We start from the raw sequence: 26,786 nt of genomic DNA on the forward strand, positions 1-26,786 counted from the left end.
TTGTAACGTACTCCTTGCTTACAAGGGAAATATACTGACATGTATATTTATTAAGCAGCATTTTAAAGACTTCCCATTTCTGTTCTGTGTTTAACCGTGTAAAAAGAGATGCCCTTAAACTGTCAAAGTTTGCACGTCTGAAATTTTGTGTTTTAGTTACTCCCTTATAGAATTGCTTCTGCAACAGGATCTCAAAGGAGACCATGTTATGATCACTATTCCCTAAATGCTCACCCACACAATTGCTAGAGATGAGTTCAGTATTATTAGTTGTTACAAGGCCAAAAGAGAGTTATTCCTAGTAGGTTATTGAATGTGCTGGAATAAAAAGTTGTCATTCAGCATATTTACAAATCTACTAGCTTTTTCTGTCTTGGCAACCCCATTACCCCAGTCAATGTCTGGATAATTGAAGTCACCCATAGCAACAACTTGACCCAGCTGTGACAGTAGCTGGGCTTCATACTCGTCACTTATAAGAGGTGGTTTATAGCATACACAAACGATAATTCTCTTTGTAACCTTTTGCCCAGTCAAAATCTCTACCCAGGGGGCAGGGCTGGTCCTATCAAATGTGGGGCCCAATCGGGACCATGTTGGCGGGGCCCCTAGACAAAGTGTTGCTGGCTACTGACACACCAAGTATTTAGGAAAATAAGGGCATACAGGCACAAAATAGAAAGGAAAGGGGCAGACAAGGTAACATAATAGGGGCACACAGGGTAAGAGAGAGAGGGAGGAAATAGGAGAGTGGACTGGGCCAATTAGTTTGGGGCTGGGCTGATTCAGCTTGGGAGCAGGCTTGGTTGGATTGGGGGCAGGCAGGGCCTATCAAGGTTGGAGGAAAGCTGGGCCTATGAGAGTTGGGGGCAGGCTAGACCTATGGATTTGGGGATGGGCTGGACTCTCAAAGTTGGGGGCAGGCCAGGCAGCATCATGTGCTGAGGGAAATATTATCTGTGCTGCCCTGTGGTGTGGGGCCCCCCAGAGGTGCGGGGCCCAATTGGTCCAATTGGCCTAAGGCCGGCCCTGCCAGGGGGATTCCAATCCCTCACCAGTGCTAGCTATGGTTATTTCTTTAGTGTATGGCTTTAATTCAGGCTTTACAAACAAACACACTCCTCCCCTTTTCTGTCCATCCCAAAAAGGGTGTAACCATTTAAATTCACAGTCCAGTCTATTGTTTCATCCCACCAGGTCTCAGTGATACCAATTATATCATAATTTTTAGAGCATGCAATTAATTCTAATTCTCCCATTTTACCTGACAAACTCCGTGCATTTGCCATCATACAGCGTAGGTTACTACTTTTACCTCCTGACCCTTTACTAATCCCACTGCCCCATCTACGCTAGCCCCATAATTCTTTCTCTAATTCTTTCTCTAATCTCACCACCCCTTGCCTAGTTTAAACACTCCTCCAACCTCTTAGCCATTCTTTCCCCTAGCACAGTGGACCCCCTTCCATTGAGGTGCAAACCGTCACGACTGTATAGGTTGTACCCCAAGGAAAATATCACTGCTGTGGAAAACAGGAGCAGTGTAAATAATTCTTTAATCCGTATCACAGATTTGTTATTAATTTTGGCTTCATCTCACATGGACTGTTGTTTCATATGCTTGTATTAACCTTTCTATTCTGGATTAATTTGTTAGTATGCATGATAACTAAATAAATATTGTGGTTTAGAACGAAAACAGATCTATGCACAGATATATTCGAATGACCCAGAAAGGGTTCTGACTTGTGATAGTACATTTAGAGTTAGAGAGGAGAGAAAGATATCCCTTCTTTGTCACCTAAACAATAAGGACAAAGGATAGGTCCCAAGTAACCCCAAATTTTTTTTTGAAAAAGTAAGTTATTTCAGAACAGAGGGTGATAGTTATCCCCTACTGTTATTTATGTATTGCGTTGAGCACTTAAACCAATTCACTCCTATAGCGTTCCTTACTCCCACCAAGTAAATAGTTAAATAAAAATATAAGTGCTAGTGCATACATTTAATTAAATTAGATAATTAACCTCTATTGAGGCTTCAATTAATTAAGTGTACCAAAAATTGTTAAGGTGAATCAGTGCTGGATTGATGCTTAATTCATAAAAAGATTTAGAATTAATTATATATAGTTCATTAAGAATTCATAGCCTGTGCTTCGTGCAGTTTAAAAGTAGAGAGTAGTTATTAGTTAGAAAATTAAATTAATAAAGTGCTACAGTGCCAAAAATTGGAATATCAATTTCATCCAATTAAAAAATGATCCAAATACTCCGATTTCCTGAGAGAAGTAGGAAAAGGAAAGTTAGATGGGTGGAAGAAGTCCTGTGTAATCTAACTAAATTTTTGGCATATGGAACACATTAAGGATTCGCATTTCAGGGGGAAACTGGAGTCTGGCTGCCACAGGATTAACCATCTCCGCTATGGGGAATGGACCAACACATTTTGGACCTAACTTGGGGGAAGGAACTTTGAGAAAAATGTTTCTCATTGAAAGCCACACTTTGTCCCCAACTTTAAATAAAGAAGAAGATTTCCATCTTAGATCAGAATACTTTTTGTGAGATAGGGAACTTTTCTCCAAATTGGCTTGGATAGCCGACCAAATTGCAGACATGTGGGCTAAGTGATCATCTGCTGCTGAAACATCAGACAAGAGGAAGTCTTGAGGGAAGGCTTGGGGATCCTGCCCATACATGATAAAGAAGGGCGATCTACCAGAGGAGCCATGACAAACATTGTTATGAGAGAATTCCACCCAAGGGAGTAGATCGGCCCAATCGACCTGACAGAGGTATACATGACTTCTCATGAACTGTTCCAGCGCTTGGTTTACTCTTTCAACTGCCCCGTTGGATTGAGGGTGATAGGCAGTGCCCCATTGGATTGAGGGTGGTGGAAAATGGGCTTTTCCGCCACAATATAGGCATAGTCCAGCTAAACGTCTCCGGAGCTTTTCTTGTTCAGAGAGACGCATCCGACCGATCTGCATTGGTTCCTCCGAGAGAGTTACAGGAGGTGGCGTGACAGGATTGGGAAGGAGTGGTGTGGAGCCAGACTAGGCAGGAAACTTTTGCTTTGTTCTTTATCAGACTGGTGATCCCTGAGACAGGTATCTAACTTGATAGTGAGAGCAATCAGGTCTTCCAAAAGTTTAGGACGATCCTTGGAGACAAAGTCGTCTTTGAGTCTAGTTGACAAGCCTTGATAGAACACTGCTGCATAAGCCACATTGTGCCAGTTAGTTTCAGCCATCAAAGTTCTGAAATCAATGGTGTACTCACTGACACTGCAGTTCCCTTGCTGGATCTGTAGCAATCGGGAAGAAGCTTTAGCGACAAGACACAACGTTCGTATGGAAGGCTTGGAGGAAAGCCTTGGCATTGAAGGTCAGAGGGGAATTCTTCCCCAAAGGGGTGTTGACCACCCAAGTGGTTGCCCCTCCAAACGAGACATCACATACCCCACCTTGGCACGTTCGCTGGAGTACTGCAAGGGTTGAAACTCAAACTGGATTAAACACGTACCGAAAGTAACGAAACCTCTGCAGGCTTGAGGATCCCCATTATAGTGAGGTGGTGGAGGAATGGCTCACCAGCCGATGAGGCCACTGAAGGAGGAGTAACAGCCGCGGGAGGATTACCTGCTTCCGGAGACATAGAAGGCATAAGGGAGAGAAGAGTATGAAGTATTTGCCCAATGCGGATCTGCTGAGCTTCATAATATTCCATGCAGAACGCCAATCCCCGGAGAGCTCATCCGACATCAGGTGTAGCTTCCTCAGTGGGGTCCATGGCCTGAGTATACTGGCAGGGGGCCTATCGGCTCCCAGTGGGAGAAGTCCGGACAAAGGAGGAAGTTTAGGGTTAAAGTCCAAATTTGCGGTAGCCAGAAAGGGTTCAGGCGTAAGCGTATTCAAGTTCAGACAAGTGTTCAATAAGGCAGGCAGCAAGGATCAGAATCATGGTCAAGCCAAGGGTCAGGAACCCAGGAACACGATTCAGCAATTCCTATACTCAGGCATTGAACTGGCGACCTGGGCATCCTTTTATTTTGAATCTGGTGGCAAAACACGGCGTTGTGACATTATGCATTTTCACACTGATGTCAACGCTGCCGGCACCCATGGGTGCTGCCATTTGGATTTGCCGTTGCCGGGAACAGGAGTGTCGCGGATCGCTCCTGACATAAGCTTAAAAAAATTACTAACTGTGGCAGCTTTCATGCCTCAAAAATTTTTCCTATAGCACCATGTTATTTGATTTTTGGTAAGTCCTTTTCCTGTGACCTGCTACCTTGCACATAAGATGAATACCTAAAAGAACAGAGTTTGCAAAGTAATTACAGAAATGCCAACAGGGATCCAAAGTTATCTGGGGCATCTTGGCCCCCCTAGTGTGCTCCCTTCTCCACTGCTTCAGATGATATAGAAGCTTTTTTCTGTGTGATGATTCTATGCATTTGAATGGAAGCCATAAATTCGTTTTTGGGTGCAAATTAACGGCAGCGGCTGATGGTACTTTACTGTAGGTGACTGCAAAAGCTTAACTCAGGAAGATTTCTAACAGATATTGGGGGAGGTGACATCTCTGTAAGTATTAGCAATGTGTTTCAGTGTCATAGCAACATCTAACCAACTCTCTTACATACAGTTGTTTACAATGGTTTCTATACAGTCATGTTTTCAACCAATTACATTTTAGCCTGGCAGCATATGAATATTAGAAAAATAATACTTAAATCAACATACAGATGGAGACAACCTTATATACTATTGCTAATAGTTTACTATGGGTGACTGTACCTGGCAAACTTAGTGCTTTTATGACATAACAAAAATGTCTTTAAACATTAAGCATGGGAAGAAAGGAGCCTCAACAAAAGAGGTTGGACATCAGAGGTTGGATATATATATATGTTATATCTGTTGATCTGAAATTACATTCATAAATATACACTTTTTTAGTATTTTTATTAAACATATTATTGATGAATATAATATCTTAGATTTAAAAAAATATATTTTCTCCAACAGGACTCCACAGAATGGAGCAAGAATGAGAGGGAAGTGGCTGAGGGAGAAGCATGAGCTGGCGTCTGGTCAAGTTGCTCTCCTTCCTGTTTATTTGGGAGCAGATTACCGTGCAGGAATCCGTACAATCACAGCAACATGTCCCCAAAGAGTTTGATTGGCTCATCTCAGACCGAGGACCATTTCATCACTCACGCAGCTACCTGTCCTTTGTGGAGAGGCATCGGCAGGGCTACTCTACCAGATATAAAATCTACAGGTAGGGTCCTCTATTTAAATAAACTAAATACAATGCTGTACTGTTCCAGCTGATGTATGCCCCTGTGTATATTTTTTATTTATATAGTGATAACTATGTCTGTAGTATAACTGATGTGATTTTAAGAGAGTGCCAATATTTTATTTTGGCAAATGTGAAACTCTTTGCCCCAAATGGATTCTCTCTTCATCCAAAACAAGTCGTTGGAGGTGCACTCACACAACCAGGGCCATTCCTGGGCATAGTGAGAACATTGCCTAAGGTGGCAGTGAGCAGCCAGCTAAAAAAAACGAATTTTATTTTTTATCATCTTGTGCATATTGTGTGAGATATAAATTCTAATAATTTATCAATTCTTTAATGGCAAGCACCATTTTTAAAAAAATATTTTGTTACAGGAAATCAAACATAGAAAAGCAGAAATTGCTTTTATATACATTGCCAGTAACTGGATTGGCATAATACCTTTTACAGTCATATGAAAACGTTTGGAAACTCCTCTCAGCCTGCATAATAATGTATTCCACTTTCAACAAAAAAGACAAAAGTGGGATGTCTTTCATTTCCCAGGAACATCTGAGTACTGGGGTGTTTTCTAAACAAAGATTTTTAGTGAAGCAGTATTCAGTTGTATGAAATTAAATCAAATGTGAAAAATTGGCTGTGCTAAAATGTGGGTACCCTTGTAATTTTGCTAATTTGAATGCATGTAACTGTCAATACTGATTACTGGCAGCATCAAATTGGTTGGTTTAGCTTGTTAAGCCTTGAAGTTGTGCTTCTGTTTGACTCACCTCTGAAGAGTGACAGCATGGGATCCTCAAAGCAACTCTCAAAACAGATCTGAAAAAAAATATTGTTCAGTATCATGATTTAGAGGAAGGTTACAAAAATCTATCTCAGAGGTTTAAACTGTCAGTTTCAACTGTACAGAATGTAATCTGGAAATGGAAGGCCACAGGCATAGTTACTGTAAAATAATTTTATAAATGATTAGTATTTATGATCTAGTCACACATTATTACATCAGGTTACAAAGTACAGTGTGTATTCTTGTCTGGCTGTTCATTCCCATCATGTACAATATTCTACATGAACTGAAGTTATGTACAGTAGAAAATAGATAGGAAGGCAAAGAAAATGTGAAATTTAAGGGTCTGCTATTTGAAAGCAAACATGGCATCAGTTGGTATGGGTTACTTTTCCAAAAGTTCTAGACTCTTGACCATTTCTTTTATTTCCATGAATGACAAATATTATACTGGCATTGTCACTATGCTGTGATATTTTGATTTCATAGTATTTAGACTCAAACTAGTTTTTCTAATGTGGCATTGAAGGGGATCGAAACCCAAACGCAAAGAATGAACTGATGTAAACTTAAGGAGTGATTGACTTTGTTACCTTTTAGTATGTTATGGAATAGCCAGTTGTAAGCAATTTTTCAGTTAGTCTTCATTTTTTCTTTTTTATATTTTTTTGAATTATTTGCCTTCTTCTTCTGACTCTTTCCAGCTTTCAAATGGGGGTCATCAACCCCATCTAAAAACATGCTCTGTAAGGCTATACATTCTTGTTATTGCTACTTTTTATTAATCTTCCCTATATTCAGGTAATTTGCTAGTGATATTCCAGTCTCTTTTTCAAATCAATGCATGACTACTAGGGTAATTTGGACCCTAGCAACCAGATTGCTTAAAAACCCCCAAATAATAAAAAATGAAAATCAACTGCAAATTGTCTCAGAATATTACTCTCTACATCATACTAAGACTTAATTTAAAGGTGAACAACCCCTTTAATCAGGATGCATCTCTCACATTTGCTGCTCATTCAAAAGGAGCATAACCATCTGAACTACCAAAAATAAATGTAAAATGTATTTTTGACATGACCTCCTTCATCTACATGAATGTCTCAGAATATTACTCTCTACTTCATACTTAAACTTAATATAAATGTAATTTATTTATACAGACATAACCAATTCAATTTCCCAACCCACTTAAGTTCACAGTTTTATACAACCCCTTCCTCATCTTGCCAAGTGTTGGAGTCTGGGACTTAAAGTCCATAGTGGGTGTTGCACAGATCCCCAGTCAGTCAATAGGCAGCATTTAATGGTCTGCTATTCAGAAGCAAATATCTTATTTACCTATATGGTTTACTACATCTTTTAAACCTTTAACCTTTATTTCTAAAACAATAAACCGTTTGTAAGGACTCATTTCACTAAGCAGTGTCCATTGCAATCTGCATGTTCCAATATGGGCACACATATTGGAACATGCATCATGTCCAGATTGCAATTGCACACAAAGACTGGTGTTACTGGTGAATGGTTACAAGGTTCTGTAAGGTGCATACATGTTGCCAGTTGAAAGCTGTATGTATTAATGCAAGTACCTGAATAATGTCAATAAATGCTTAATTTTGCATTAACACTTGTGCTCATTGGTGAGTTATATAAAAGCGTAAGGTTCTTTGCTCTTCTCTTTATGGTTTTATTTGCGAATATCTGAATGTAGCTATTATACACCAGATAGCAAAGAAGAATACAAATGGTTTTTCGTTCATTCATAGGAAAATAGAGAAGGAACAAATGTGATGTATGGCCCTCTACAAAACTATACAATGGAAAACTTTCTCATATAAATTATTTGTTGCCAAAAATAGTTTATTTGTGGATGCTAGAACAACAGATTTAAATGTAAAACAGTTATTCTCACATTATAATGTTACTCTTTTGTTAATGTACACTACTCTTCACACTCAGCCAGTACATTAAATATTTTGAATAAAACTGCACGAGTTAAACAATTATCCAGGTCACTTCGTTTTCGTCTCAGAAAAAATCTTAAAACATGAAATCTGGCACCACACATCAGACAGGATCAAGGTGTTTTAACATTATAATATATGTATAGATGACATATCTTATTCACGTGAAAATGTACATGTAAATGATGAAGTGGTTGTTACCCTTCTAATTTCAAACTGTGACCGTTTTAAAGTTTTAAAACGTTTCACCTTTTTAAAGCTTTTATTTTTCACCTTTTTATGTCTTTCTGAAGCCGCTCTGGGAGAGGGGAGTCACTGACTTTTTAAATGATACATGAATTGATACACTTTTTATCTTTGGTCCTGCTGAGTAGAATCCCTGAGTTACATTAAATATTCCACAGATGCTGTTGAGAAATTAATCAACATATGTAGCAAAATGTAACAGTTCAGAATCTGCACCTGGATTATTGAGTTGACAGGAACATAAAATGTTATACTTCAATCTGGGAAAAACTGTAAAAAAAAAAAAGCCATCGATTAAAGCCTTTATTTCTGATGAACATTATGAAAACAATTGAACTGGGAAAAAAGTGTTTGGAAGGTGAACCACACCTTTAAAATATATGTAGCCACTCATACTTTGTCATGGTGCATCTAGTTGGCATAGAGGAAGAGGATTTGCTGCAATGCTTGTCCTTGATCTAGTCTGAAAAACATAATTGGGTGATAGCCCACTTGAAATGCCTGAAACCAAGGTTTTAAGTTTTCACACTGAAGCCATAGACTAAGTCTTACATGATTTTAAGCAGGGTAGGAAATACGGGCTTTGTAAAAGGCAGTGTCAAACATTCAAAATGGTTTTAATGTTATGGTTTCATTTAATTTATGTTTTTCAAACTAATAACAGGTTATATAAAATAAATCACCTACTATAAACAACAATTATATAAGTACCTTGTAATAATATTGCTGTAAGACTTTTCAGGGACTAATTTCCTGTTTTTGTGTATGTTATGCAGGGAATTTGCCCGCTGGAAGGTGAGAAACGTGGCAGTGGACCAGAAGGAGCCACTCCATCATCCTTTACCATTAATGCCTGAATTTCAGCAGAGTTTGCGACAACTTGGTCGGAGGCCTTCCTCACAACAAATAACAGAGACCATCATCAAGAAGTATGGCACACATCTGTTGGTTTCTGCCACACTAGGAGGTGAGAGAAAATACTTTCTTTGCAAATTTAAATCAAAATTTAAATTTTTCAGAGATTTTGAACAACATACACACATACACCACACATTAGGGTATATTTTTCAAAAAGTGAAGTAAGAGATTGCCACAGTCCTCTAGAGTGAAATTTCATCACTCTCCATTCATTTCTATGGGATTTTGAAAGGCGTATTTATCAAAGGATGAACTTTCACCCATTGATAAATACTCTCTTAAAAATCCCTTAGAAATGACTGGAGAGTTGTGGCATTTCACTCTAGAGTATTGTTGTGATCTCTAACTTCACTTTTTGATAAATATATCCCATAGTTTGTAAAACAATGATAGGCAAAAACCCCTGATATTGTAGTCTGAAGATAACAGCATAGACCTTTCTGTGTTGTACTGTATAGTGGTACTATGGTATTTATTAGGCATAATTATTAGCATTATTACACATGCTATTAAAGGAGAAACTAACTCATAACATAAAAAACCCTACCCTTTGTAGACCCCCCTCCCCCACAGCCTAGGTGGTACCCGGGGTAAATGCCCCTTTTTACTTACCCCTCGGTGCAGATTCTGTCCCCCCACGGCAGCCATCTTTTTTTCTTTGTTAAACTTCGAAGCAGACCTTCGTTTTCGGTGCATGTGTAGTTGGAGTAATTTTCTGGTCCAGAACAAATGCGCATACGCCAAAAGCCACGAAAATTTATGAAAATTATGCCGAAAACGAATGTCTGCTTCCGAAGATTAACAAAGAAAGGAAGATGGCTGCCATGAACTTTGGGGGACAGAATCTGCACCAAGGGTAAGTAAAAAGTTAGGGACATTTGCCCCCGTACCACCTAGACTGGGGGGGAGGAGGAAGGGGGGTCTACAAAGGGTACAGGGGTAGGGTTTTTTTTATATGGGCTTGTTTCTCCTTTAAGTTAAAGGCGTTGTTCACCTTCCAACACTTTTTTCAGTTAAGTTAGTTTAAGATAGTTTACCAGAAATAAAGACTTTTTCCTGTTACTTGAATTGTTTTACTTTTTACAGTTTTTCCAAAATCTAAGTTTAAAGGAAAACTATTGCCCCAAAATGAGCACTTAAGCAACAGATAGTTCATATCATATTAAGTGGCATATTAAAGAATCTTACCAAACTGCAATATATATTTAAGTAAATATTGCCCTTTTACATCTCTTGCCTTGAGCCACCATTTTGTGATGGTCTCTGTGATGTCTCAGAGATCACCTGACCAGAAATACTTCAACTCTAACTGTAACAGGAAGAAGTGTGGAAGCAAAAGACACAACTCTGTCTGTTAATTGGCTCATGTGACCTAACATGTATAGTTTGTTTGGTATGTTTGTGAGTACAGTGAATCCTACGATCCCAGGGGGCGGCGCTTATTTTTTTAAAATGTCAATTTTCTATTTATGATTACCCAATGGCACATACTACTAGAAAAGTATATTATTATGAAAATGGTTTATTTACATGAAGCAGGATTTTACATATGAGCTGTTTTATGCAATATCTTTTTATAGAGACCTACATTGTTTGGGGGGGTATAGTTTTCCTTTAATGTTCCTGTCTCTGGTGTTTCAGTCTGTCAGCTCAGGATTCAGGTGCAGGTTGCAACATTTAATTGATACATTTTCAGCAGCATTTCTGGATTATTAGCAACTATTGTATCAATTCTAACAGCTGCTTTTAATGAAACTCAGGGATTCTGTTCAGCAGGGACAAATATAAAAAAGGTATCAACTAAATGTATCAATTTACAACAATTTAAATAGTCGGCAACCCCTCCCCCCAGAGCTGCTTTAGAAGGTGAAAAATTACACTTTACACTTCAATATTAGAAAAACAGTCACACATAGAAACAATTAATACAACCTTTGCTTTAACATGAGCATATAAAGTAGAACAGAAATGTATTCTGCCTTTTATTTCAATTAAAATCCCCACTTTTCTATTGTAACATACTAATGGGATTTTTCCTTCAACCTCTACCACCTGTAAACAGGGTAACTTGACTACATTGATAATGAGCTCTGTGTGAACAAATTCCTCCCTACTATAAATTGCAGGCTTTTCAGAGGGTATTCTGTACACTGGTAATTTGTAATTATCCCAGTGATTTGACAGAACCAGTTGGAAAATTAAAGTAAACATTTTTTGTGTAGTGCAAAATAATAAAATCCATAGTAATTTATTACAAATTTACCTTAAAAAAACACTATTACTATATAAATTAGTGCTTTAATGATCCTCTCTGTGGTTACATTTAAAGCATAAACATCTGTGGCCCCATACATGTGCTGTAGCTTTCTGTCCTGGTTATTTTTTCCTTGTGGATAACACTGTACTGTGTAAATTGTGAGAATTAACCATTTTTCCAATACAGGTATGGGATCTATTATCCGGAAACCCATTATCCAGAAAACTCTGAATTATGAAGTATTTGTCTCCCATAGACTCCATTTTATCTATATCCAAATTTTTAAAATTGACTTATTTTTTATAATAATAAAACAGTACCTTGTACTTGATCCAAACTAATAAATAATTAATCAATTTGGTTTATTTAATGTTTACATTTATTTTCTAGAAGACAAGGTATTAAGATCTGTTTTCTGGAAAACCCCAGGTCCAGAGGATAACAGGTCCCATACCTGTACTATTTTACTTTACAACAAATCAGTAGAATATTACTTTATGTATTAAAATTTAACATGGTAACAGATATTGGCTTTTATACACAATTGTATGTCAAATACTTTTTTATGGGGGAATAAGAAAATCTACAAGCAGAGAGAAAAACATTTTACACAAGCCTTTCAACATGAATATTATTAAACATACGCACTGTTAATATTTCTTTTAACATTTTACACAAAGCCTTTCAATATGAATATTATTAACCATACGCACTGTTAATATTTCTTTTAAATTCACAACAAAACAAAATACATGTAGGCAGCATAAGACACATGGGGGTAGATTTATCAAAGAGTGAAGTTAGAGATCTCCACATTCCGCAGAGTGAAATATCGCCTCTCTCTATTGATTTCTAATGGATTTTTAAAGGCGTATTTATCAAAGGGTGATAGTGAAAGTTTACCATTTGATAACTACACCTTTAAAAATGCCATAGAAATGAATTGAGAGAAGCGGTATTTCACGCTGCTTAATTCCTCATTTCACAATCTTCAAATATTTTTGCAAAACTGGGCAAGAAAATTGCCACAACAAAAAAGTCTCCAAGACAAAAAAAAGTGAACTGCATTTGGAATAAGAAAAAAAGTTACATGTATAAAAATTTGTCACAAATTTGATGCCATTTCCAAATGTTCCGGCGAAGCTAAATGGGACAGATTGTCAGGGTGCAGGAGTGATTCTGCCCTTTCTGCCACCCTGAGGCAGTCTATGCAATGCCACCTACCTTCAACCCCCAGGCTGTGAGAGGCAGCATTACTAGCACACATTTACTTATTTTGCAACATTTACCAATTTAGCATGAATATAGAAAATGTTTCAGGGAATGTGCATTTATTAACTGACCAGGTCAGTAGCACTTCCATTGTACTTAAACATATTATAATTTAGCTGTAGGAGTGCACCCACAACCCGCCTTTTTGGTATTTTATTACATAACCCCCTCAATATTCTATAAATCTAGCAGAGAAAGCATAATGGAAAATACCAAAAAAGAGACATTCCATGGACTATACAAGATAGAAAATTCAATTCATGACCTAGGTAACTTACCACTACAACCTGGGTCTTATCCACACAGTCACATGTTAAACCTTCTTCAATTATCTCGATAAATGTATAGGAGTAGCATATTCATGTGTTATATCAATGTGACAAGTACCATGTGTTTTTCTGAATTGCACATTTTTGCGTAACTGTCTGAAAGCTTGAAACTAGGCTCAGGACAAGCATTATACTTGTAGATGTGTCCTTAGGAATATCTGCATATTATGAGGAATATTTGCATACTAGGAGGATTATTTGCATACTAGACAAAGTTGGCAAGCCCAAGAGTATTTGTTGCAACATAGTGGCTAGCCTAGCATATACAGGGGGTCACGAAGATTTTATCCAGAAAAGCTTTAACAGCTTTTCAATGCCTATTCATTTTGAAGTATAAATCATTTTTATGATAATTTTGTGAATAAAATACTGACTTTTTTATCAAGTTAAGCTAAGATTAATTGGTCAGTTATAGGTACAGGATTTTGAATTTTGAATTTTGGTTACTGATGTTGGCCCATATTAATAAGGTGCTTAGAAATATATTGGTTATACATTACATGAATAATATGTTTAGAAATATGCAATACATAAAGTCCATGTATGTATATATATGTAAGGGTAACCATATCACCCCTTATTATTTCCCCCTCAATATCCCTCTTTTTTTTTTTGTACCCCTGAAAATTGAAAATAAAGAAATTTAAAAAAAAAAAATACTGACTTGCTTCCTATAAGTTCCTAAAACTCAAAAGTGTTACTTCTAGGGATTCCCTTTAAAACTGAAATCATATTAAAACCAGATTCATAGGCTGAACTTCAATGTGAGGAGATATGCCAGTGTTAGGGGAAAGAGGCTGGAAGCAAGTTGAACCCTTCCCTTGTCAAGCACATTTTTGGAAACACCATAGAATTTGCTCATTGCTTTCTACATTCATTGAACAACACCTATTTGAGCCACAAACAGCAACAGCTCTCCTAATAGTCCCCTGTCATCAGACTAGAAAACGGTATATTTTATCATCTGCAGTCTACCTGAACCACAAGCATTCAAGTGGGGAGGGGGCGTGGGAATATGCTTCCTTGGTACCTAGATCACATGTGCTCTTGTATGGGGGAGTCACCTGCTAACCGCCACTACACTAAATTGAAGAGTGGGCCCATCATTTTTTTCTACTGTTTACTGTGTTCTTTATATTTTACAGGTGAGGAGGCATTGACAATGTACATGGATAAAAGCAGGCTAGATCGCCGCTCAGGGAATGGAAATCAGAGTGTTGAATCTCTTCATCATTTGGCATCATCATATTTTGTGGACAGAGATGGGACCATGAGAAAACTTCATGAAATCCAAATATCCACAGGAGCCATTAAGGTAGTTTATGCAGAACAAAAAGAAATGAAGACAAGTTTTTGAGTTGAATAACACAACAGCTCAAGTAGTCCAGCCCCTCAAAATGTAGATTTACTGTAATTCTACTAGATATGTAAACTGTAAATCTTTTTTAATAGTCTAATTGGTAAGGCAAAATCAATGTGCAAACATTTAAAACATGCCATGTATCTTCTTATCAGACATAAAGTAATACCAATTCCATATAAGGAGGTCCCCAGCACAATTCCTTTGCCCAAATGCATAACTTAGCATTTGTCAGTGATGAACCCCATTTGCCTGTTTGTTGCCCAGAAATTAGTAAAGATTTGACTACATGTTAGTTTTAATGTAACTGGGGCAAATGGTAAATAAATTAAATGAATTATAAATATGTTTGGCATAATACTTAAAGGGATTCTGTCATGATTTTTATGATGATGTTTTTATTTCTAAATTACACAGTTTACACTGCAAATAATTCAGTCTACCATATAAAATCATGTCAAATCAAAAACAAGTCATTGCTGAACCAGCAAGTGTAATATTGGTGTGCAGGCAGCTTGGGTCATTTTGCCTGGCCATGTGCTTTCAGGAAGAGCCAGCACTTTAGGATGGAGCTGCTTTCTGGCAGGCTATTGTTTCTCCTACTCAATGTAACTGAATGTGCGTTGCAGCGGGACTGGATTTTACTATTCAGTGCTGTTCTTATAGATCCTGTAGATACCAGGCAGCTGTTGTGTTATGTCAGATTTCAAAATTAAATATAAAAAAATGTTTGCTCTTTTGAGAAATGGATTTCAGTGCAGAACTCTGCTGGGGCAGCACTATTAACATCAGTAACATTTTTTTTCCCATGACAGTATCCCTTTAATCTATGTACAGGTGACAGAAACTCGTACAGGGCCACTGGGCTGCAGCAGCTATGACAATCTTGACTCTGTTAGCTCAGTGCTACTTAAGAGCATGGAGAGCAAGCTGCATTTACAGGGTAAGTAGGGTACATTTTATAAACAGAATTACATGTTTTGTGCTCTGTAGAAAATACATGAACATCCTACATCCTAGTGTATTTCATTTGAATTAACATTTGTAAGTAATGGTGAATTTGTAATGTATTTCTTCAGCAATTCATAGCATTTTTGTTGGGTGTAGGTGGTCAATCATGCATTATACAGGTATGGGACCTGTTATCCAGAATGCTCGGGCCTGGGGTTTTCCAGAATAATTTCAATCTTCAAACCTTAAGTCTATTATAAAACCATGTAAACATTTAGGGGGTTATTTATCAAAGGTCACATTTTAGAGCTTTGTGAGCTTTTTTAGACCTCGAATTAACTCGCAACTCTATTGGTTTTGACTTTAAGAAAAAAAACTCAATGGAAAAAACTCAAATCAGTGTAGGCGGAGTGAAAAACTAAAATTGATTGTGTTTTCAGGGAAAAAAAATACTCAAATAGCTTGAATTGAATGAGTTTTCAAGCAAAACCCACCGAAAAAACTCAAACATCATGAAGGCTATTAACATCTTCGAATGGTTCAAGGGACCTCTGTCATTGTCTTCTACATGACCTCAACAGGTTTTAGATGGTGTATTTTCAGATTTTAGCTATTTCCAGCTTCGAGGTATTATACATTTTGAAAAATTTGAGTAAAAAAAAAACAATTTTTTAAAAAAAAATTTAACTAAAAAACCCCCTCAAAAACTAGAATTTTTTGTGGAAGAAACAATTCGACTTTTGATAAATAACCCCCTAAGAAAACCCAATAGGCTGATTCCAATAAGGATAAATCATATCTTAGTTGTTATCAAGTACAAGGTACTGTTTTAAAATAATCCAGTTTTAAAAATTGGGAGATGGCTTTTCTGCTCAAAGCTTTCTGGATAATGGGTTTCTGGATAACGCATCTCATACCTGTAACAATATAGAAATTTGCTGTTACCACCCTCTGAGTCACATTTTTCAAAAAGGTATAACTTTTTCCAAACTTCCTAAACTGAAACAAATAACTTTTTAAAATGATATTCATATTTTCTCTAGTTAGAGATCATATTTCAAAGATTGAGATCAAGTAATCCAGCTCCATACTGTCTGACAGCTACCTGGAGATTTAGAGTAATAATGTTTGTTTCACAGGAAAAGTCCTGTAAATTACATATTGCCCACACAATAATGCTCTTAAACTTACTCTCACCATCCTGTTTGCTGGAAGATAACCAAAAAAAAAAAACACCCCTATAAGTTCTTTCATATTTGAATACAATACCATAATTTCTGCACAATTAATTAGTAAAATTTGCAAAAGTGATACGAAACATTTTATTGTTATTATAGCAGTGTAGGACCGTGCTGTTTTTTTTTTTGTTTAAATCCACCTTAAACTGTCCATCTCAGCTGTTTTTACATTGGTTAAGAGGTGGTTTTGTCACACACAGTGGGCTTGAGGCAGACAAATTCTTCAATATGTTAGAGCTGGAGTAAAATTTACGTTTGTACTCCAGCCTAAGAAGCATCATCCTGCCCCAGTAGAGTGAGAATGATAAATCAGCTTTGGGTATACAGTATATAATTTATTTGAGGGTATCGAGGGGTGTGTGTGTATGGATGCTGGGTTTCATTTGAAGGGCTTGAACTTGATGGACTTTGGGGCTCATTTATAAACTCTGGGCAAATTTGCACTTCGGCAGTAACCCATAGCAACCAATTAGTGATTAGCTTTTTTCCAGCCAGATGAAGGTTGAGCAGTGAAAGCAATCATCTGATTGGTTGCCATGGGTTACTGCCCAGGAGCAAATTTGCCCAGTGTTTATAAATGAGCCCCATTGTCTTTTTTTCAACCTGATTTAACGATATAACTATTTAGGATCCCAATAGAGATGTTTCAGCATAATCTTAATTGATTTAAAAAATTAAAGGTAACAACAAGAATAATTGGTACAGTAGAATGGAGGTACCCTTGACTATTTTTGTTTTCCAAGAATGTGATCTTAAATATAGCAATGTGACTACAGATGGCACTATTTATTTGTATGCACTGATGTCTGACAATTTTATATTTTGGTACTTATACTTATTATTCTAATTGTCTGTGTCGTTTTACTACTCCCAGGTCTGCAGATTATTGTCCCTCAATACCTGCGGGAGAAATTTGTGCAGTCTGCATTGAGTTACATAATGTGTAATGGGGAAGGAGAATATGTGTGCAAGAACAGACAGTGCTCCTGCCTGTGCTCTGAATCTTACCCTCGGTGTAACTGCCCTATAAATGATATACAGATAATGGAAAACACACTGACTAATCAGGGCAAAGCTTGGGCACAAGCATACAGAGACTTTGAGAGCTCAGGTGAGCTTAGAGTTTTGTATCTTAAAGTTCATGTTAATTCTGATTTTCTGCATATGCATTATTTAAAGGGAGGTTCACCTTTAAGTTAACGTTTAGTATGGCTAATTCTAAGCTACTTTTAAATTGGTCTTCTTATTCTTGGTTTTCTTTTTTTTTTATAGTTTTTAATTAATTTGCCTTCTTCTTCTGACTCTTTCCAACTTCCAAATAGGACTAACACCATCTGTAAACAAATGCTCTGTAAGGCTACAAATGTATTTGTATTCTACTTTTAATTACTTATGTTTCTATCCAGGCCCTTTCAATTCATATTTCAGTCTCTTATTCAAATCAACAAATGGTTGCTATGGTAATTTGGACCATATCAACCAGATTGCTGGAACTGCAAACTGGAGAGCTGCTGAATAAAAAGCTAAATAACTCTATACCCACAAATAAAATAAAAATAATAACAATGGCAAATTGCCTCAGAATATTACTCTCTGCATCATATTACCAAAGTTAATTTAAAGTTGAACAACCCACCACATCATTATCCACTCCCTGGATGTATTTTCTTTAGTACAAAGACTGTAAAACGTCTAAAGTTCTTTCTGTGATTAACTTTGCAGGTAAAGTTGCTGTACCGTGTTAGCCAGTAAAAATGTTACAGGGCAACCCTTTTAAAATAAAAAAAAATAAAAGTGGTATAAAGGTGATACCTATATTGGCTAACTGAAATAATCATAGCAAGCTTTCAGAACATTTTAGTTCCTTTTTCAAGCTGATTACAATGAAGCTGTGGTGTTCTCTGGTATATATACAACATTCAGCTCACAGATCAAATGGCCAACAAAAAGAAATATCAATCTATGTATAAGGTGTCAGTCATGTACGAGGGGATCTGCAAGAGACAAGCAGATAAGGTACAAGATAATGTGGGTCAAAGAGGCTGAGTATAAATTAGGGCTGAATTATTGCAGTGTAGAATCAAAGGAATTCCATATGATCTTAGTCCATATCCAGACATGCTGGTATTTCTGACCTGGTGCAGTCCTTTCTTAGTCCACATAATTAGCTATAAATCCAAAGCCCAGGTTTAGTTAGTCCATTCTTCAGAGAATTGAACTTTTCCATTAATTTGTATTCTCCCACACTGTTCTTTCATTATCTATTTTAAAATTGGCCTTAAGAACTAAAATTCTTAAATCCTTTATGGAGTGACGAAGGCTATTGAAATGATTTCTTATTGGTGTGTCGAGTTTTTTATTGGTTATAGTGAATCGGTGGTGTGTATTTCTCTCTCAGACTTTGCCCACTCTCTCCTATATATAATCCCCCTGTTATGCATTTAGTGCATTGTATTAAGTACTAGGGGAGATTGTGGATGCACACCTAAGGCCAATTTCAAAAAGTTTAAAGCCCTGTCTAAATGATTCAAGTAAATATGCAAGTGCATGTAATTTTGAAACAGGGTTTTTTTGTTACAAAGTTATGATCATAATATTGATAAGCCACCATACCACGTCAAGGTAAAACCCCACATGGTGGTCCCTAACTTATTTATCTTTAGTCATAGTAAAAAAGGAACATTACCTCTCTGTAGTAACAATTCTTTATGTAAACATCTCCTGTGCTTTGGTTTCAAACTCTGTGCTAAATCTTCCCCCGCCAACTGCTAAGCGGCTTTAAGTGGGAGAGACTGCCTTAACCAACGCCCATTTTAGAAAAGTAGAAGTCAGGTGTTGTAATTAAAGACAAAGTAGAGTGATATGTGCAGCTGCACAATAGTGTGTATACATGTGTAAGTGAAATGTGAAGGTGTGTATGGTAGTGGTAAGGGAAAGTGTATGTGTATTTGGGAGTATGTATGAAAGTAAGCATAGAATGAAAGGGTGTAAAAGAGAAATAAATGAAGGACACAATAAGTGTGTGTACATAGAGAAGTGTCTAATGGGACGTTGGTTTTTTCACGGCTAGATCCTCCCATGCCGCTAGCATCTATGGCTTTTAAGGGAGACAGATTGCACAAACCAAGGCACAACAAGCTTTAAACTTTTTGAAATTGGCCTTAGGTGTGCATCCACAATCTCCCCATTGTATTAAGTACACCACATTGGAAGAAGAACAGTTTCAAGACTTTCATCGAACTATCAATTTGAAAATGAGTTACTCTCCCACTCACCCCCTGTGTGTACTTGTCAGTGTAGCTTCATTTTTTAATTGATGTAGTCTGGTTGCTCAGCCATCAGCATCCCCACTGGAATCATAGTAGCTCAAAAGATGAAAAGGCGGCACTCTGGTTAGATAAAAAGGTGGTTTATTCCAACAGGTCACTGACCAACATCACCTGACGTGTTTCGGGCGTAACTCCCTTAATTATAGGCTTACAAGTACAATTGTGTCATTTCCTTATTTCTTATTTCACATCCCTTTAGACTAATGGTGGTCCTATGGTTTTTAAAAAATGTGCCTTGGTTTATGCAATCTCTCTCTCTTACAATCCGCAAAAGCTAGTGGCAGGGGAATATTTAGCCATGTTAAAACCAATGCTCATGAGACACTTATTACATTTGCTGCACTTGCCACTAGGTAACACGTCTGCACAAACACACACACATTACACCTATCACACTCCTCATTTAGCTTTCCCTTTCCTTTCTTGTTCACATTTATACACACACCCACACTTACCTCCATAAACATACACACACACACACTAACGTTCAACTACACATCCCATTTCACTTTGCCTTTATTTTCTTTCCACTTCACATTTTTTTTAAAAAATGGGCTTTGGTTTGGGCAGTCTCTCCCTCTTAAAAGCCGCATAAGTCACCTTCTGCAAAAACCTGAAATAAAGCAGGTTCCCCTAGTGGAAACATACAATCCACAACTAAGGACCCTCAGTAAAATAGCCAGAGATCTACAAGGTACACTTCATAAGGACGAGAAGCTCAAAAGCATATTCCCAAACCCACCACTCCTAGCATTCAGACAGCTTCCCTACCTAAAGTCACTAATTACAAGAAGTGCCTTATTGCACCCCACCAAATGGAATATATCCCTGTGGCAAAAAACAATGCGAAACCTGCCCACACATCCTGACTTCAGACAAAATACCAATTCCGGACACATTAGAGGAATACAGCATCCACGGTCACTACAACTGTTATTCTTCCAATGTGGTGTACTACAATGCACTAAATGCATAACAGGGGGACTATATATAGGAAAGACTGGGCAAAGTCTGAGAAAGAGAAATACACCCCCCCGATTCACTATAACCAATAAAAAACTGGACACACCAATAGGAAATCATTTCAATAGCCCTTATAACTCCATAAAGGTTTTAAGAATTTCAGTTCTTAAGGACAATTTAAAAACAGATAATGAAAGAAAAGTGTGGGAATACAAATTAATGGAAACTTTCAATTCTCTGAAGAATGGACAAAATGATCAATCGCCAAACCTCTTTACTTAATTTTTTAGGATTCTTTGAGGTCTGGCATAGTGTTGAGAGACTGGCAAATTGCTAATGTGGTGCCGTTATCCAAAAAGGGATCCCGTTCTCAACCTCAAAACTATAGGCCAGTTCTCATAAAAATTTATTTTTATGAGAAGGTAAGTAGGGACCTCAGTTTTGGGATGGCAGTGGATGTAATTTACTTAGACTTTGCTAAAGCATTTGATACAGTGCCACACAGAAGGTTACTAGTTAAATTAAGGAATGTTGGCCTGGAACATAGTATTTGTACCTGGATAGAGAACTGGCTAAAAGATAGACTACAAAGAGTGGTGGTAAATGGAACATTTTCTAATTGGACCAGTGTTGTTTGTGGAGTACCACAGGGCTCTGTACTAGGTCCCTTGCTTTTCAACTTGTTTATTAATGACCTGGAGGTGGGCATTGAAAATACGGTTTCTATTTTTGCAGTTTATACTAAATTGTGCAGAACTATAGGTTCCATGAAGGATGCTGTCACTTTGCATAGTGATTTGTCTAAGTTCGGAAACTGGGCGGCAAACTGGGAAATGAGGTTCAATGTTGATAAATGCAAGGTTATGCACTTAAAAAATAATATAAATGCAAGTTTTATACATGACATGCCAGTGTGTTGAGTGTTTCCTTAAATGAGAAGGATTTTGGGGTTTTTGTAGATAACAAGTTGTCTAATTCTGGGCAACTAAACTGGTTAGAAAGATGGAAGACTTAAATTATGAGTAGGGATGTCGCGGACTGTTCGCCGGCGAACTTGTTCGCGCGAACATCGACTGTTCGCGCTCGCCGAATGTTCGCGAACGTCACGCGACGTTTGCCATTTTGGGTTCGCCTTACCTGGCGCTTTTTTTTGACCTCTCACCCCAGACCAGCAGATACATGGCAGCCAATCAGGAAGCTCTCCCTCCTGGACCACCCCCACACCCCCTGGACCACTCCCCTTCCATATATAAACTGAAGCCCTGCAGCGTTTTTTCATTCTGCCTGTGTGTGCTTGCAAGAGCTAGTGTAGGGAGAGAGCTGTTACTGATTTCACTGATTTCTTTGAGGGACAGTTGATAGTAAGTTTGCTGGCTAGTAATCTACTTGATACTGCTCTGTATTGGAGGGACAGAAGTCTGCAGGGATTTGAGGGACATTTTAGTTTAGGTAGCTTTGCTGGCTAGTAATCTACCTTCTACTGCAGTGCTCTGTATGTAGCTGCCTGCTGTGGGCACTGATCTCTTCTGATCTCATCTGCTGACTGCTGTAATAACCCAATAGTCCTTGTAAGCATGGGCGTCCACAGAGGGGGGCAAGAGGGGGGCAAGAGGGGGCAGTGCCCCCCCCTGGGACTGTGCACATAACACGGGCCGATATCCATTAATTTGCCCGCAGCGTGCAAAACTCCCTCCCCCCTCTCAGCATCCAGAGTTTCCTACCAAGGCGTCATGATTGGGGGGCGGCACCTACAGTGCTTCACTGTAGACTCTGTGAAGCTTGTTCTAAACTCCGCCCTCCCCTCCCTCCCCGTGACTGGAGTTTAGTGTAGTGCGGGGAGGGGGAGGGAGAGGGAGCAGGTAAACAAACTGAAAGCATGGCTCCAGGCATTCCCCTTCAACACTGCTGCCTAACCTGGTCTGGATTTCCTGCATGATCTCATGAACTGTGAGTAAAACTGCTCGGTGCTTGTCTTGGGGGAGGGGTGGATTTAGTGAGGCTGCAGCCGGGCAAAGGAGTCAGTTACAGATCGAGTGTGTGAGTTACTGTGTGTGTATATGTGTGTTTGTGTGTGTATTTGTGTATCTGTCTGTGTATGTATTTGTCTGTGTGTGTGTGTATGTGTGTATCTGTCTGTGTGTGTCACTGTGTGTGTGTGTCACTGTCTGTGTGTGTATGTGTATGTGTGTGTGTCTGTATGTGTGTCGTGTGTGTATGTGTCACTGTATGTATGTGTGTCAGGTATGTGTCACTGTATGTATGTGTGTCATGTGTGTGTGTATGTGTCACTGTATGTATGTGTGTCACTGTGTGTGTGTGTCTGTATGTGTGTCATGTGTGTTTGTATGTGTCACTGTATGTATGTGTGTCACTGTGTGTGTGTGTCTGTATGTGTGTCATGTGTATGTGTGTGTGTCACTGTGTGTGTGTGTATGTGTCACTGTATGTGTGTGTGTCACTGTGTGTGTGTGTGGGCACAGTCACTTCCCAGTGTGCAGCACTGGCTCCTAATTACTTGGCACTGAGGAGCGGCAGCGCAGAGCGAACAGGGCTCCAGTCACGTGTCTCAGGGGGATACCATTATATGAGTAGGTTCCTCCCGCGTGGGCAGTGTATAGGGAGCCGGGGATTCTCTGTTTTTTTCTCCCCCTGACTGATTGGGGGGCCGTTACCTTGGCTAGGCTCTGCTTCTGATTGGCACAATTTGGGCTGCTTTTCAAGTGACAGCAGCTCTTTAGCACAGGATGCCAATCTGCCAGAGCTGGTTTTGCGCGCCATATGTGTGAGTAGGGTTCAGTGTGACAGTGTACACTCAAGTCTACAGGTCCCAACACTAGAATTTGCTTTATGGCAGTGCCATTTGGGCTTACCTATGATGCATTGGGTTCAGGGCATAATGGCATTTGTAAACATTGGTGCTAAACAGTCAAGTCCAAGTGCAGTTGCTGAAAGCAATCAAACTGAAAATAGCTTGTTACCAGTTACAGTTCTGGGCAATTGCCCTGGTGCAGTTTAGCACCTGCCTTAGTAAATCAGCCCCCATGGTCTCTAAAGAAATGCCATAGTGTTACACTCACGTGAGCTTTTCTTTAGGGCTTTATAAACCACTTGCTGTTGTAGACACCTCTAATATCTGTACCTATCTGTATCTATCCAGCTACAAGTACATTTCCCTGTGTGGCCTTACGTGTGCCATGTGTATGCGATTTGTTTGTATACAGTGTATTGTGCATTTGTTGCTTAGCACACTCTTCTTCAGGTGCCAAAAGGGCTGCTGTATGGTTCCATAGAAAGTTACCATATAGTGGGCTGGTAGCAGGCTATTTGGGCCTCTGTGGACTTGTAATGGCAGGGCCTGTTAGTGTGTATGTGTTACTGTGTTTGTGTTTTGCACCACAACTTTATACATCACCTTAGTAGGGACTGCCATTACTTCAGCTGTGACAGAGAGAGAGAGCAGCCAGGGAGCATCTGATTGGCCAGTAGCACAGATTGCAGCGCGGGAGAAAACGAAGGAAGGAAAGCCCTATCTATTGCAGTCTGCAGCCTTGTACTTGTGAGTTCTGGGGGTATTTATACAATTACTTGCCCCTGTGCCATCTGTTTGTGAGTTCTGGAGGTATTTATACATGAACTTGCCACTTTGCCATCTTTGTGTGAACTAGGGTTGCCACTTGTCAGACAATCGGTATTTTGAAGGGTTGCCCGGGTCAAAACTTCCTGGATGGTTTTTCAAATTAGGGAAACTGTGCAGGATTCCCTTGATTGACCTGGCGATCGGCTGATCGCCGTGGCATAGCTACACCCCCTGATGGCAGTGACACACCCACCTATCTCACAGGCCCGCCCACAGATGCCTCCTTGCCCCACCCTGGAAAATTTTCTGCGGACACCCATGCTTGTAAGGACTGCTTTTATTTTCTTTTTTGTTGTTTTACTTTGCTACTTTAACAGCCCAGTGCTATTAGTCTAGCTGTGTTGGGGAGTGGGACTGGTGTGCTGCTGTGCTGCTCCTAGTAGTTCAGCAGCAGCAACCCAAGAATTTTTTTTTTTTTAATATACATATATTTTTTTTTTCTTTTACTTATCTTACTGTTCTTTAACGTGTACAGTGCTGTTGCTGTTCTTCATAGTAGTGCACCAATAGTAGTGCACTTGCAGGCATTATTTGCCCAGTGTGTTCTTCAAACAACAACCATCTAGCTGTGTGAGCTTGTTCACATTCTGTCTAAATATCAATAATAATACCGTCTCCAGAAACACCACCCGAGTGACGTTTTTCAGGCAGCAATAATATATTCCGTATCCACTGCTGTAGTAGTGTATACGTTGACCTTGTAGGCCTTGTTTGCCCAGTGTGTTCTTCATCTTCAAACAACTCCCATCTAGCTGTGTGAGCTTGTTCACATTCTGTCTAAATATCAATAATAATACCGTCTCCAGAAACACCGCCTGAGTGACGTTTTTCAAGCAGCAATAATATATTCCGTATCCACTGCTGTAGTAGTGTATACGTTGACCTTGTAGGCATTGTTTGCCCAGTGTGTTCTTCATTTTCAAACAACGGCCATCTAGCTGTGTGAGCTTTTTCACATTCTGTCTAAATATCAATAATAATACCGTCTCCAGAAACACCACCTGAGTGACGTTTTTCAAGCAGCAATAATATATTCCGTATCCACTGCTGTAGTAGTGTATACGTTGACCTTGCAGGCATTATTTGCCCAGTGTGTTCTTCAAACCACTGCCACTTAGCTGTGTGAGCTTTTTCACATTCTGTCTAAATATCAATAATAATACCGTCTCTAGAAACACCACCCGAGTGACGTTTTTCAGGCAGCAATAATATATTCCGTATCCACTGCTGTAGTAGTGTATACGTTGACCTTGTAGGCATTGTTTGCCCAGTGTGTTCTTCATTTTCAAACAACGGCCATCTAGCTGTGTGAGCTTGTTCACATTCTGTCTAAATATCAATAATAATACCGTCTCCAGAAACACCGCCTGAGTGACGTTTTTCAAGCAGCAATAATATATTCCGTATCCACTGCTGTAGTAGTGTATACGTTGACCTTGTAGGCATTGTTTGCCCAGTGTGTTCTTCATCTTCATTTTCAAACAACTCCCATCTAGCTGTGTGAGCTTGTTCACATTCTGTCTAAATATCAATAATAATACCGTCTCTAGAAACACCACCCGAGTGACGTTTTTCAGGCAGCAATAATATATTCCGTATCCACTGCTGTAGAAGTGTATACGTTGACCTTGTAGGCCTTGTTTGCCCAGTGTGTTCTTCATTTTCAAACAACTCCCATCTAGCTGTGTGAGCTTGTTCACATTCTGTCTAAATATCAATAATAATACCGTCTCCAGAAACACCACCTGAGTTGTTGTTGTTGTTTTAAAAATAATGCCAGGCAAAGGCAGGCCGCCATGCAGAGGCACTAGGGGCCGTGCTGCTATGCTATCCTGTGGCCCTAGGAAATTGCCCAGTTTTAAAAAGGCAATGACCCTGAACAAAATGCTGAAGAGGTAGTTGACTGGCTTACACAGCACACCCCATCCTCTACCGTTTCTAACTTTACCACAACATCCTCATCCTCCACTGCTATGGCCACCCCACGTAACACTTCCTCCACCACCGGCGCCCCTTCTTCACTGGAGTCAGAGGAGTTATTTTCACATGAGTTTCTTGAACTGAGTGATGCGCAACCATTATTGGCAGAAGAAGATGAAGGAGATGAGGACGTTACACCAGATTTAATTTTGGCAGAGAACACAACAGAGATGGACATAATGAGTGATGAGGAGGTCCCCGCTGCTGCTTCCTTCTGTGAGCTGTCAGAAG

General features: G+C 38.9%; 1 protein-coding gene across 1 annotated transcript in view; it reads left to right on the forward strand.

Moving 5' to 3' along the window:
- brinp1.L (bone morphogenetic protein/retinoic acid inducible neural-specific 1 L homeolog) overlaps window positions 1-26,786 on the forward strand; it is a 104,732-nt gene that overhangs the window by 58,450 nt on the left and 19,496 nt on the right. The window contains exons 2-6 of the mRNA XM_018229689.2: window positions 5,039-5,294; window positions 9,098-9,288; window positions 14,243-14,412; window positions 15,295-15,400; window positions 17,521-17,757. Coding sequence (XP_018085178.1) covers window positions 5,089-5,294; window positions 9,098-9,288; window positions 14,243-14,412; window positions 15,295-15,400; window positions 17,521-17,757 — 910 coding nt within the window. The 5' untranslated portion in view covers window positions 5,039-5,088. The remainder of the gene's footprint in view (window positions 1-5,038; window positions 5,295-9,097; window positions 9,289-14,242; window positions 14,413-15,294; window positions 15,401-17,520; window positions 17,758-26,786) is intronic.

Source organism: Xenopus laevis, chromosome 8L, assembly GCF_017654675.1.
Source record: "Xenopus laevis strain J_2021 chromosome 8L, Xenopus_laevis_v10.1, whole genome shotgun sequence".
Classification (NCBI taxonomy): Eukaryota; Metazoa; Chordata; class Amphibia; order Anura; family Pipidae; genus Xenopus; species Xenopus laevis.